This window comes from Tachysurus vachellii, chromosome 5 (assembly GCF_030014155.1).
Source record: "Tachysurus vachellii isolate PV-2020 chromosome 5, HZAU_Pvac_v1, whole genome shotgun sequence".
In the NCBI taxonomy this organism is placed as follows: Eukaryota; Metazoa; Chordata; class Actinopteri; order Siluriformes; family Bagridae; genus Tachysurus; species Tachysurus vachellii.
This window is the reverse complement of record NC_083464.1, coordinates 27,983,385-27,993,295: the sequence shown is the minus strand read 5'-3', so window position 1 is coordinate 27,993,295 and position 9,911 is coordinate 27,983,385. Positions and strand designations below refer to the sequence as shown.

General features: G+C 41.7%; 1 protein-coding gene across 1 annotated transcript; it reads left to right on the top strand.

The window, feature by feature from the left end:
- Positions 1 to 9,661, top strand: rap1gapl (RAP1 GTPase activating protein-like). The gene is made up of 18 exons (XM_060870577.1): positions 1 to 65; positions 1,788 to 1,820; positions 1,931 to 2,024; positions 2,282 to 2,317; positions 2,565 to 2,612; positions 2,767 to 2,964; positions 3,247 to 3,344; positions 3,427 to 3,505; positions 3,991 to 4,044; positions 4,156 to 4,239; positions 4,371 to 4,471; positions 4,681 to 4,810; positions 8,030 to 8,200; positions 8,283 to 8,354; positions 8,999 to 9,085; positions 9,225 to 9,368; positions 9,469 to 9,543; positions 9,647 to 9,661. Exons 1-18 carry the CDS (start codon positions 1 to 3, stop codon positions 9,659 to 9,661), a joined length of 1,584 nt encoding a protein of 527 aa, XP_060726560.1.
- The last annotated feature ends 250 nt before the right edge of the window (positions 9,662 to 9,911 follow it).

Genomic DNA, 9,911 nt, shown 5'->3' with positions numbered 1-9,911 from the left:
ATGGAGAGACGGAGTGACACGTCTTTCTCACGGAAGAGGAGTTTTACGTTTGGAGCGTATGGAGGGTGCGTACACTTTATGTGTGTATAAGTGTGTGTGTGTGTGAGAATCAGTGAGTTCATTAGTTTAGAACAGTGGTGTTACAGTGCAGTGGATTATTTCTGTAAACACGATCAAAGACTCAGAGTGTAATGACACAGTCTCTCTTTATTTTAACTTTTACATTAACACCTGTCACTGGTATTACAGTTTTTTACAATCGCTATGACAGTTTTTTTCAATACATTTAACATGTTTCCTAAACTCTTAACACGGTTAGCACAACATCCGTATTTGTAGGCTATACTGTACAATTAACACATTTCTTGTTGCTTTGATACAAAATGCATACAGTTAACACAAATTTAAAATGCTTGAACTTCTTTTACACAAAAGCTCAACCAAGAGCAATGTAATTTTACAGTCAAATTTACAAATGCTTTCACACTGTATGTCAGAACAGATAACATCATGTTCTAAACATAACTTATATAGGCTAAAGTCAAAGTCAACAGCTGTTCATATTGTGAATTGAAACACAAATATATTCCCTGTATTTTATTCCATTGCTAATGAGAAACAGCTTATTGCAGTTATGCAAATATATAAATCACAGCTGATTCCCATCTAGGAACCACACTCAGGTGTTGAGGTTTTTTCAATCGCATGATCATATGTTCTAAAAGAGGACTCTTTGGGCTGATCTTGTGTGGTAAAGGAACAATATAGAGCAAAACAAAGAAAGAAAGAAAGAAAGAAAGAAAGAAAGAAAGAAAGAAAGAAAGAAAGAAAGAAAGAAAAAAAAAATGTCTGCACGAGGGAGAGGAAGACGAGTACCAGGACAAGGGAGAGGAGTTAGAATGCGTGGTGGTGCTCAAAGAAGGACCAGAGCTAGGGTAACTGATCAAATAAGAGCTACTATCATTGACCATGTCATAAACCACGGGCTATCATTCAGAGAGGCTGGTGAACGAGTACAGCCAAATCTCAGCCAGGACACAGTGGCATCCATTGTCAGTAATTTGAGAGAAACCAACAGGTAGGATATTGCTTCTCCTACAGCAAAGTGTAAATAATTTTACCATTTACTGTATTAGAGTGACTGTATGCCTCCAGTCTCTAATATGTATCTGTATTTTGTCCCTCTAAGGATTCACCGTCTACCTCCCTCAGAATGTGGCCAAATGCAGAAGACCGGGCAGATTAGAAGATTACTTTAGATTTACAGTATTATAATTCCGGTGCTTTTTCTGCTTGTATATCTTGCAGTAATGTCCTTTTGCAAATAAAGTCTTTACTGCAGCAATTCTGTGTCTGTATTTTTTTTTTTACATAAACTGTACATTTTATAAAGCTACTCTGAGATGGTCATTCATTTTTTTTTATTGAATTTCTGCAGCAAAAGAAACAAAATGCATGCATTTACTAAACCCAACAAAACAAAAATGTAGCCTCTCTACTATGTAGACATAGTGTATTGTGTTAGTTTATTATTGTATTTTGAAAATTAGTTTTGGGGTTTAGTTTACAATGTGTGATTTTGAGCATGAAATTAACCGTTTTGCCAATTGTGTGTTTTAGGTGTGTTGGTGCGTTAAGAGTTTAGGAAACTTGTTAAATGTATTGAAAAAACTGTCATAGCGATTGTAAAAAACTGTAATGTACACACACACACACACACACACACACACACACACACACACACATACACACACAGACAACTACAGTATATCTTTACTGTGTTACAGGATTGATCGGTTCATCAGTGACAGTGAGAGCAGGTAGAAAACACACACACACACACACACACAGGTTCTCTTTATTATAAACTTTCAAAGCTTCACTGACTCATGTGTTTGGTTCCTTATGTTCTCGTGTCATGTGCATCCAGTCGCTCTGAGTCTGTTGGTCACAGCATTCTGGATATTTTAGACTCTCCATCCAATGAGACTAAACCCTTCGTCCCCACAAACTCCACCCAGAAGGTAAAATACTCCATTTTAATTTATTTGATCAAAGCTGTTCTTCCACATCCTTTGATTGTAGATCAGAAAATAAAGGGTTTAACAACATTTACTTAAATGAACTAAAGGTTTAGAATAAAGTATAAGAATAAGGATTTAATCAATTCTGAGAATGTTATTTATTTCTAAACATTCCTTTTTTCCCACTAATTCAAGTAAAAAAAGTTAAAACTTACAGAATATGAACCTAAATGATTTAAACTTCTTGTGGCCTGCAGGTGACGGAGCTGTTCGAGATCATTGAGAAGCTGCAGGTATTCATTCATGTTTCAGCATCTTGAGGTCTGTGTATGTGTGAGTGTGTGTACGTGTTTGTGTGTTTGTAGGTTTGTGTGTTTATGTTTGTGTGTGTGTCTGTGTTTGTGTGTGTGTTTGTATGTTTGTGTGAACATGTGTGTTTGTGTATTTATTTGTGTGTTTGCGTGTTTTTGTGTATGTGTGTGTTTGTGTGCGCGTGTGTGTGTGTGTGTAAAAGTTTTATTTGTTAGTTGATTTTTGCAGGGCAGCAGATTAGATGAACAACGCTGTGAGTTTCCTCCACCTTTTAAAGTACGTTCTCTTCACCACCTCATTTATTTCTGATTAAAAACTTGTTATTTTGAGGAAAACATCATCAAATTTTTCAGGACTTATAGAAGTTCTTATAGATATTTACAGAATTCTCTGTGTTTGTGTCTGATCCGCACCGTCGGTTGTCTCATAGTCACGGCTGTTGAGGATAGGGGACGGTCTGCCCCTCATTCTGCCCCCAAAATCTGGAGGTTACTGGATCGACCCTCCTTTAGACAAACGTGTGGAGACGAGTCCCACTTCCTTCAGTCCCTCCTTCGGCCTCGAATCCTACGACATCATGGAGCGAGACAGCGAGGCCAAGATCTACCAGGAGTTTTTCAGACACAGGGTCAGAACCTACTGCCCTACTGTCCAGGCTCTCTCAAACTGCAGGTCTGATCCAGATGAAGGTTTGGAGTGGGCTCAGGATTAAACAGAATGGAGTGATGTTTCACTTCATTATCTTCTGGTTAAGAATGAAACAGGAAGTTGTGCCTTGATGTACTTCCTGAATCATTACTGAGTGAGACGATGAGCTACTCACTGTAGTGTGCACTTGTTGTGTTCCCTTGTTCCAGGATTTTATACTGCAGCATTCAGATTAACATCAGTGTTTCTTTTCCTCCCTCAGTACCATCACACTTTCACTGCAGTAGATCCCTCACTCGGGCCACTCGTTCTTTCCGTCTGTCTGGAGGAGGAGGAGAACCGACTGAGGGTCATTCTCAGGTTAGATCTGTCTGTCAGAATCTCCCACTGTCTCACACACACACACACATACAAACACACACACTGACATTTTCCTCTTTAGGATGAACGAGTGCTCTCTGCACGCCACCTTCTCCATCTTTCTCTTCCAGAACTTTCCAACAGCTGTGGAGCTCACAAAGGTATGAAGGTTTCACAATACACTGCGATACATGTAACTGTTAATGACAGTGAGAGCTGAGAGTGAGAGCTGAGAGCAATAGCTGAGAGAATGAGAGTTGAGAGTGAGAGAGAGCTGAGAGTGATAGTGAGAGCTGAGAGTGATAGTGAGAGCCGAGTCTAAGAGGTGAGAGTGAGAGCTAAGAATGATAGTGAGAGCTGAGAATGATAGTGAGAGTGATAGTAATAGTGAGAGCTGAGAGTGAGAGTGAGAGTGAGAGCTGAGAGTGATAGTTACAGCTGAGAGTGATAGTGAGAGTGAGATGGAGCTGAGAATAATAGTAAGAACTGAGAGTAATAGTGAGAGCTGAGAATGACAGTGAGAGCTGAGCATGATAGTGAGAGCTGAGTGAGAGTTAAGAGTGGTAGTGAGAGCTGAGAGTCAGAGCTAAGAGTGATAGTGAAATTGAGAGTGAGAGTGATAGTGAGATGTGTGACATCTTTGCAGATGCTGTGTTCCAGTGTCACTGTGTCCAACTTTGAAGTGGTCAGTTACCTGAAGGTCAGAGTTTCACTTTAGAAATGATGTTTGTGTTTAACCCAGTGCTTAATATTCCTACTCTTACAAACCATTGTGTGTGTGTGTGTGTGTGTGTGTGTGTGTGTGTTTCAGGCTCCAGAGCTGATAACAGCATTTGATGAACACAGAATGTCTCAAAACTTCAAATTTGGTGTTTTATATCAGAAGGAAGGACAAGTAATGCAATTCTTTTTCTTTTTCTTTTTCTTTTTATTATTATTATTATTATTATTATTATTATTATTATTATTCACACACACATGCTCATTTGTCTGCCAGTGGTACAGTCAGGTGTGTGTTTGTTACAGTTAACAGAGGAGGAGATTCTCAGTAATAATGAAGAGAGTGAGGAGTTTAAACACTTCCTGTCTATTCTGGGACAAACCGTTAAACTACGAGGATTCACCGGGTAACACAACACAAGAACACACAACAACACACCAGAATATCACCACACAACTAAAATAACACACTCAGTGTGAGACTTGTGGATGTTCAGCGTCTCAGCTCAGGAAGTCTCAGTGTGTCTGAGAGAAACTCATCCAGTTTGTGTATATTATGTTAGTGTTAATGAAATGTGAAAGTTTGTGTAATAAAGCGACCGTGTTGATTGTTCAGCTTCAGAGGGGGTCTGGATGTGTCACATGGCCAAACAGGAAGTGAAGCGGTGTTCACATCCTTTCACGGCCGTGAGATCATGTTCCACGTATCAACTAAACTGCCCTTTACAGATGGAGACACGCAGCAGGTAGGACAAAACAACCATTATTATTATTATTATTATTATTATTATTATTATTATTATTATTATTATGTTGACTTCAGAAATCTGACACAATGTATTTAATTATATTAACATTATTATTATAAAATGTGCAAAATTTTTAATGATCACACTTAGAGCCACAAATTCATCACAGACTCACCCACACTGAAGTGTGTAGTAGATGTTGTGTGTGGTTTGGAACACGCCCACAGTGCAGTGATGACATGGAATGTGTAGTGAATGTTGTGTGTGGTTTGAGACATGCCCACAGAGCAGTGATTACACTTGGACTCAGCCACATACACTTTCCTCTCCTCTCTTTCCTGAACCATGGGCTTTCTCTGCTTTCTGTCCACTGAACCCAAGAAGACTTCTTGTTCTGCTCCTTGGCGTTCAGTTGTGCTGTGCAGCAATCTAAGAGAGCTAACTTCAGCAGAGGGAAAGTGGAAGAAATCACAACTTGATGCAGATCTTGACTCTTACCGTACACTCCTGGCCAAGTTCTCACCAGGTGTGATTTCTGCCAAGATTTCCTTCTACAAGGAAAAGTTTGAAGCTTCTGCACAAGACCCTCGTAAGCTCCACAACATCTTTTCTTCTCTACTCAACCACCTGGCTCCACCTGCATCCTACTCCCTGACTGCGGAAGACTTTGCTTCTTTTTGCCATTAGAAGATTGAGAAAATCTGCAGGACCTTCACGTCTCCCCTGACTACACCTACATTTTATAATTAGGATTCCCCTACTCCTTAATTGTCACATTTCTCAACCGTAGTAGCAGAAGAGATTTTACAACTCATCTGGTCTTGCAATCCTACCACCTGCCGATTGGATTCACTCGCTTTCACTGTGCTCCTGACCCTCACACAAAACCTTCTGCCCTTCATCAACACTATGGTCCTCTCCTTTTCTCCCTGTATACTCATTCTCTTGGTGTTATTTCCCTTATACAGGTTATTTTACTACTGCTATGCTGACGATACTCAACTTATCTTCTCCTTTCCACCCTCAGATACCACAGCTTCTGTTCAGATCTCAGCATGTCTGGCAGACATTTCATTGTGGATGATGACTCATCAGTTGAAGCAAACCAGCTAAACTAAACTGCTGATCATCCTAGGTGATTCATCCCAAGGTCATGATCTTGCACAACAATCTGATCTCCCCTTCAGTCACAACCTGCAACCTTAGGGTAACCATGGACAATCAACTGTCCTTTTCCTTTGCATGTTGCTAATGTGACATGTTCATGTTGTTCAATCCTTCTAATGTTGTCTTCTCTACAACATTAGAAGGATTCAACTGTTTTTTCCACACAGGTTGCTCAGGTACCTGTTCAGTCTCTTGTCATCTCAAGACTGGACTACTGCAACTCACTGCTGGCAGGTCTAATTATAAATGCAATTCGTCCTATGCAAATGATCCATTCCTTGTTTACTACCTGCCTAAGTTCTCACATACCACTTCGCTGCTGCGCTCCCTCCACTGGCTTCTGATAGCTACATTTACATTTACAGCATTTGGCAGACGCCCTTATCCAGAGTGACGTACATAAGTGCTTAAATCTCTAACATTGAATCATTAATGCTGGCTCACTAGGTTACATACTTAAGATGCCATGAGTTTAAAACATTTGTTCAAAGTTACAATGAAACAGTGTCAAAGGTTGTGTTTATTTTTAAATGCAAAAGATAAGGAAAGAAGTGCTAGTTGAAGTGTTTCCTGAATAAGTAGGTCTTCAACCGCCGCTTGAAAATAGCCAGTGATGAGGGCTTTGAGGTAAGAGGGAGCTGGTCAATTTTTGGCTTTGTAGGCCAGCATCAGTGTTTTGAATCTGATGTGTGCAGCTACCAGAAGCCAGTGGAGGGATCGCAGCAGCGGGGTGGTATGCGAGAACTTTGGCAGGTTGAAAGCAAGCCGTGCAGCTGTATTTTGGATCATTTGCAGAGGGCGGATTGCGTTCATACGTAGACCTGCCAGCAGTGCGTTGCAGTAATCCAGTCTAGAAATGACAAGAGACTGAACAGGTACCTGAGCAGCCTGTGAGGACAAAAATGGCCGAATCCTTCTAATGTTGTAGAGAAGAAACCGACATGAGCAAGTCACGTTAGCAACATGAGAGGAAAAGGAAAGTTGATTGTCCATGGTTACCCCAAGGTGGCGAGCTGTGGCTGAAGGGGAGATCAGATCGTTGTGCAAGGATATAGCAAGGTCATGACCTGGGGATGAATCACCTGGGATGAACAGCAGTTCAGTTTTGCTAGGATTGAGTTTTAACTGATGAGCAGACATCCATGATGAAATTTCTGCCAGACATGCTGAGATCCGATCAGAAGCTGTGGTATCTGAGGGTGGGAAAGAGAAGATAAGTTGTGTATCATCAGCATAGCAGTGGTAAGAGAACCCATGTGAGGAAATAACTTCACCAAGAGAGTGAGTATACAGGGAGAAAAGAAGAGGACCAAGTACTGAGCCCTGTGGGACACCAGTGGAGAGTCTGCATGGAGCAGATGCCACTCCCCTCCATGTTACCTGATATGAGCATCCTTCCAGGTAGGAAGCAAACCATTCCCAAGCTGATCCGCAAATCCCAAGACTCCTGAGGGTGGATAAGAGAGCCCTGTGGTTGACCGTATCAAATGCTGCTGAATCAGATTCAAAACACTGATGCCTACAAAGTCAAAAATGGACCAGCTTCCTTTTACCTCAAAGCCCTTACCACTCCTTGCACTGCACCTTGCACCCTCAGAGCTACCAGCACTGCTCGACTGGTCCCACCATCCCTAAGGGTAAGAGGTAGGTATACAAAAAGTCTCTTTTCTGTTCAGGCTCTGAGGTGGTGGAATAAACTTCCCCTGAAGGTCTGGACAGCTGAATCACTGGCTATCTTCAAACGGCTGTTGAAGACCTATTTCTTTATGAAAATACTTGAACTAGCACTTTCTCCCCTGTTTGTTGTAAGTGTGTATTTAAAAAAAAACTTTGGATAGTGTTTTAGTCTCATGGTATCTTAAGTCTGTAAACCAGTGAACCAGAGTTAATGTATTCAATGATAGAGAATTAAAAGCACTTTTGTACGTTGCTCTGGATAAGGGCATCTGCCAAATACTGGAAATGTAAATGTAAATGATGACATGGAGTGTGTATTGAATGTTGTGTGTGGATTGGGACATGCCCATAGTGCACTGGTTGTGTGTTCAGCTCCAGAGGAAGCGTCACATCGGTAATGACATCGTGGCCGTAGTGTATCAGGAAGGCAAAACGCCTTTTCTCTGTGATGTCATCAGCTCCCACTTCCTGCACTGCTTCATCGCTGTGAGGAGGGTCAAACGAGAAAACGGGGCAGATGGAGGGGACGGGGGGGCATTTCAGGTAGATGACTGTGTGTGTGTTTGTGTATGTGTGTCAGAGACAGTAATTTCGTGTGCAGTATAACTGACTCTTTGATTGACAGGTGTCCATCACAGCCAGAGAGGATGTGCCCCCGTTTGGCCCGCCTCTCCCAAACCCTCCTATATTTACTGAGGTGAGAATCTGCTCATATGAAGTTGAACAGAAATACGACAGAAACTCATCTGAAGAGTTTGTGTTAAAAAATACAAAAAAAAAAAAAAAAAAACACTTCCCAGTGGCTACACAGCCTAGCATACCTGTCTCAGAACTAGCATGTTAGCATGTGTCTTGGAGTTAATGTGTGTCTCAGAGTTATTGTGTGTTTTAGAGTATAGTGTGTGTCTCAGAGTTAGTGTGTGTCTCAGAGTTAGTGTGTCTCAGAGTAAGCATGTGTCTCTGAGTTAATGTGTCTCAGAGTTAGCGTGTCTCTCAGAGTTAGCATGTGACTCAGAGTTAGTGTGTCTCAGAGTTAGCATGCGTCTCAGTGTTAACATGTGTCTCAGAGTTAATGTTTCTCAGAGTTAGCATTTGTCTCAGACTTAACGTGTGTCTGAGTTAGCATGTGTCTCAGAGTTAGCGTCTGTCTCAGACTTAACATGTCTCAGAGTTAACATGTGTTTCAGAGTTAACGTGTGTCTCAGACCTAACATGTGTCTCAGAGTTAGCGTGTGTCTCAAAGTTAGCATGTGTCTCAGAGTTAACATATGTCTCAGAATTAGCGTGTGTTTCAGAATTAACGTGTGTCTCAGACTTAGCGTGTTAGCATGTGTCTTCCAGGGTTCTGTGTTCCGCGAGTTTCTTCTTTCCAAACTGATCAACGCGGAGATTTCATGTTACCGAGCTGAGCGCTTCAGTAAACTGGAGGTAATCAATTCCAACTCTCTCTATCAGTCACACTACACACAGACACCCATCTCACTAAACACAGAACCCTGTCTCATGTTCTCTTTATTAGTCTCTCTACACACAGACACACATCTCACTCTCTCTCTTTTCCCTGAAGCTGCGCACTCGTTGCTCTCTGTTGGAGGCACTGAGGTCTGAGCTATCCTCACGCTCCCACTGCATGATGGGAAACGCAGCACCACCCACCAGCACAGTAGCCCCGCCTCCAGAAGCAGGAGGGGGATTCATTGAAAACTTTAAAGTGAGACTCGCCGATCATCTCATACAGTGGTTTATAAATAAATTACTAAACACCTGTGTAGTTATCTGACTGTCTGTCTCTCTGTCTGTCTGTCCTGTAGAGAGCTATACGGGTGCGCAGTCACTCTTTTGACACATTGGGAGTTGTAAAGAAGACAGGAGGCCAGAAACAACGGGTAAACACACAAACACACATACACAGAGCTGATGTTTAATGTCAGTGATCCACACGATCAACACGAGGACGTCTTCTCACTGGTGTTTCTGCTTTTCTTACAGGATGCTGAGAGGTAAGTCAGCTTCTGTTTAAATATTCTGTCTCAGTAAAACTGCCTTGATTTACATTAAATGAAGAAATAAAACTTTTCTTCCATCCGACAGTGAAGCTGGACACTACAGCCCACTGGAAGACGTGTGAGAGCCATGACCCTCATTTCCTGTCTTAGAGGAGATAGAGGAGACAGAAGACAGTCATGACCATAGAGACATCTGCACTTTCTAGATTTTAAGCTCCAAATCGACTCGTCTCACATCACATGACAGG

Excerpts from the sequence above, each read along its gene's own strand:
- rap1gapl (XM_060870577.1), top strand. The coding sequence starts at position 1 with ATGGAGAGACGGAGTGACACGTCTTTCTCACGGAAGAGGAGTTTTACG. Across the intron at positions 4,811-8,029 it reads CAGATGGAGACACGCAGCAG|CTCCAGAGGAAGCGTCACAT; the intron begins GTAGGACAAAAC and ends TTGTGTGTTCAG. Across the intron at positions 9,369-9,468 it reads GATTCATTGAAAACTTTAAA|AGAGCTATACGGGTGCGCAG; the intron begins GTGAGACTCGCC and ends TCTGTCCTGTAG.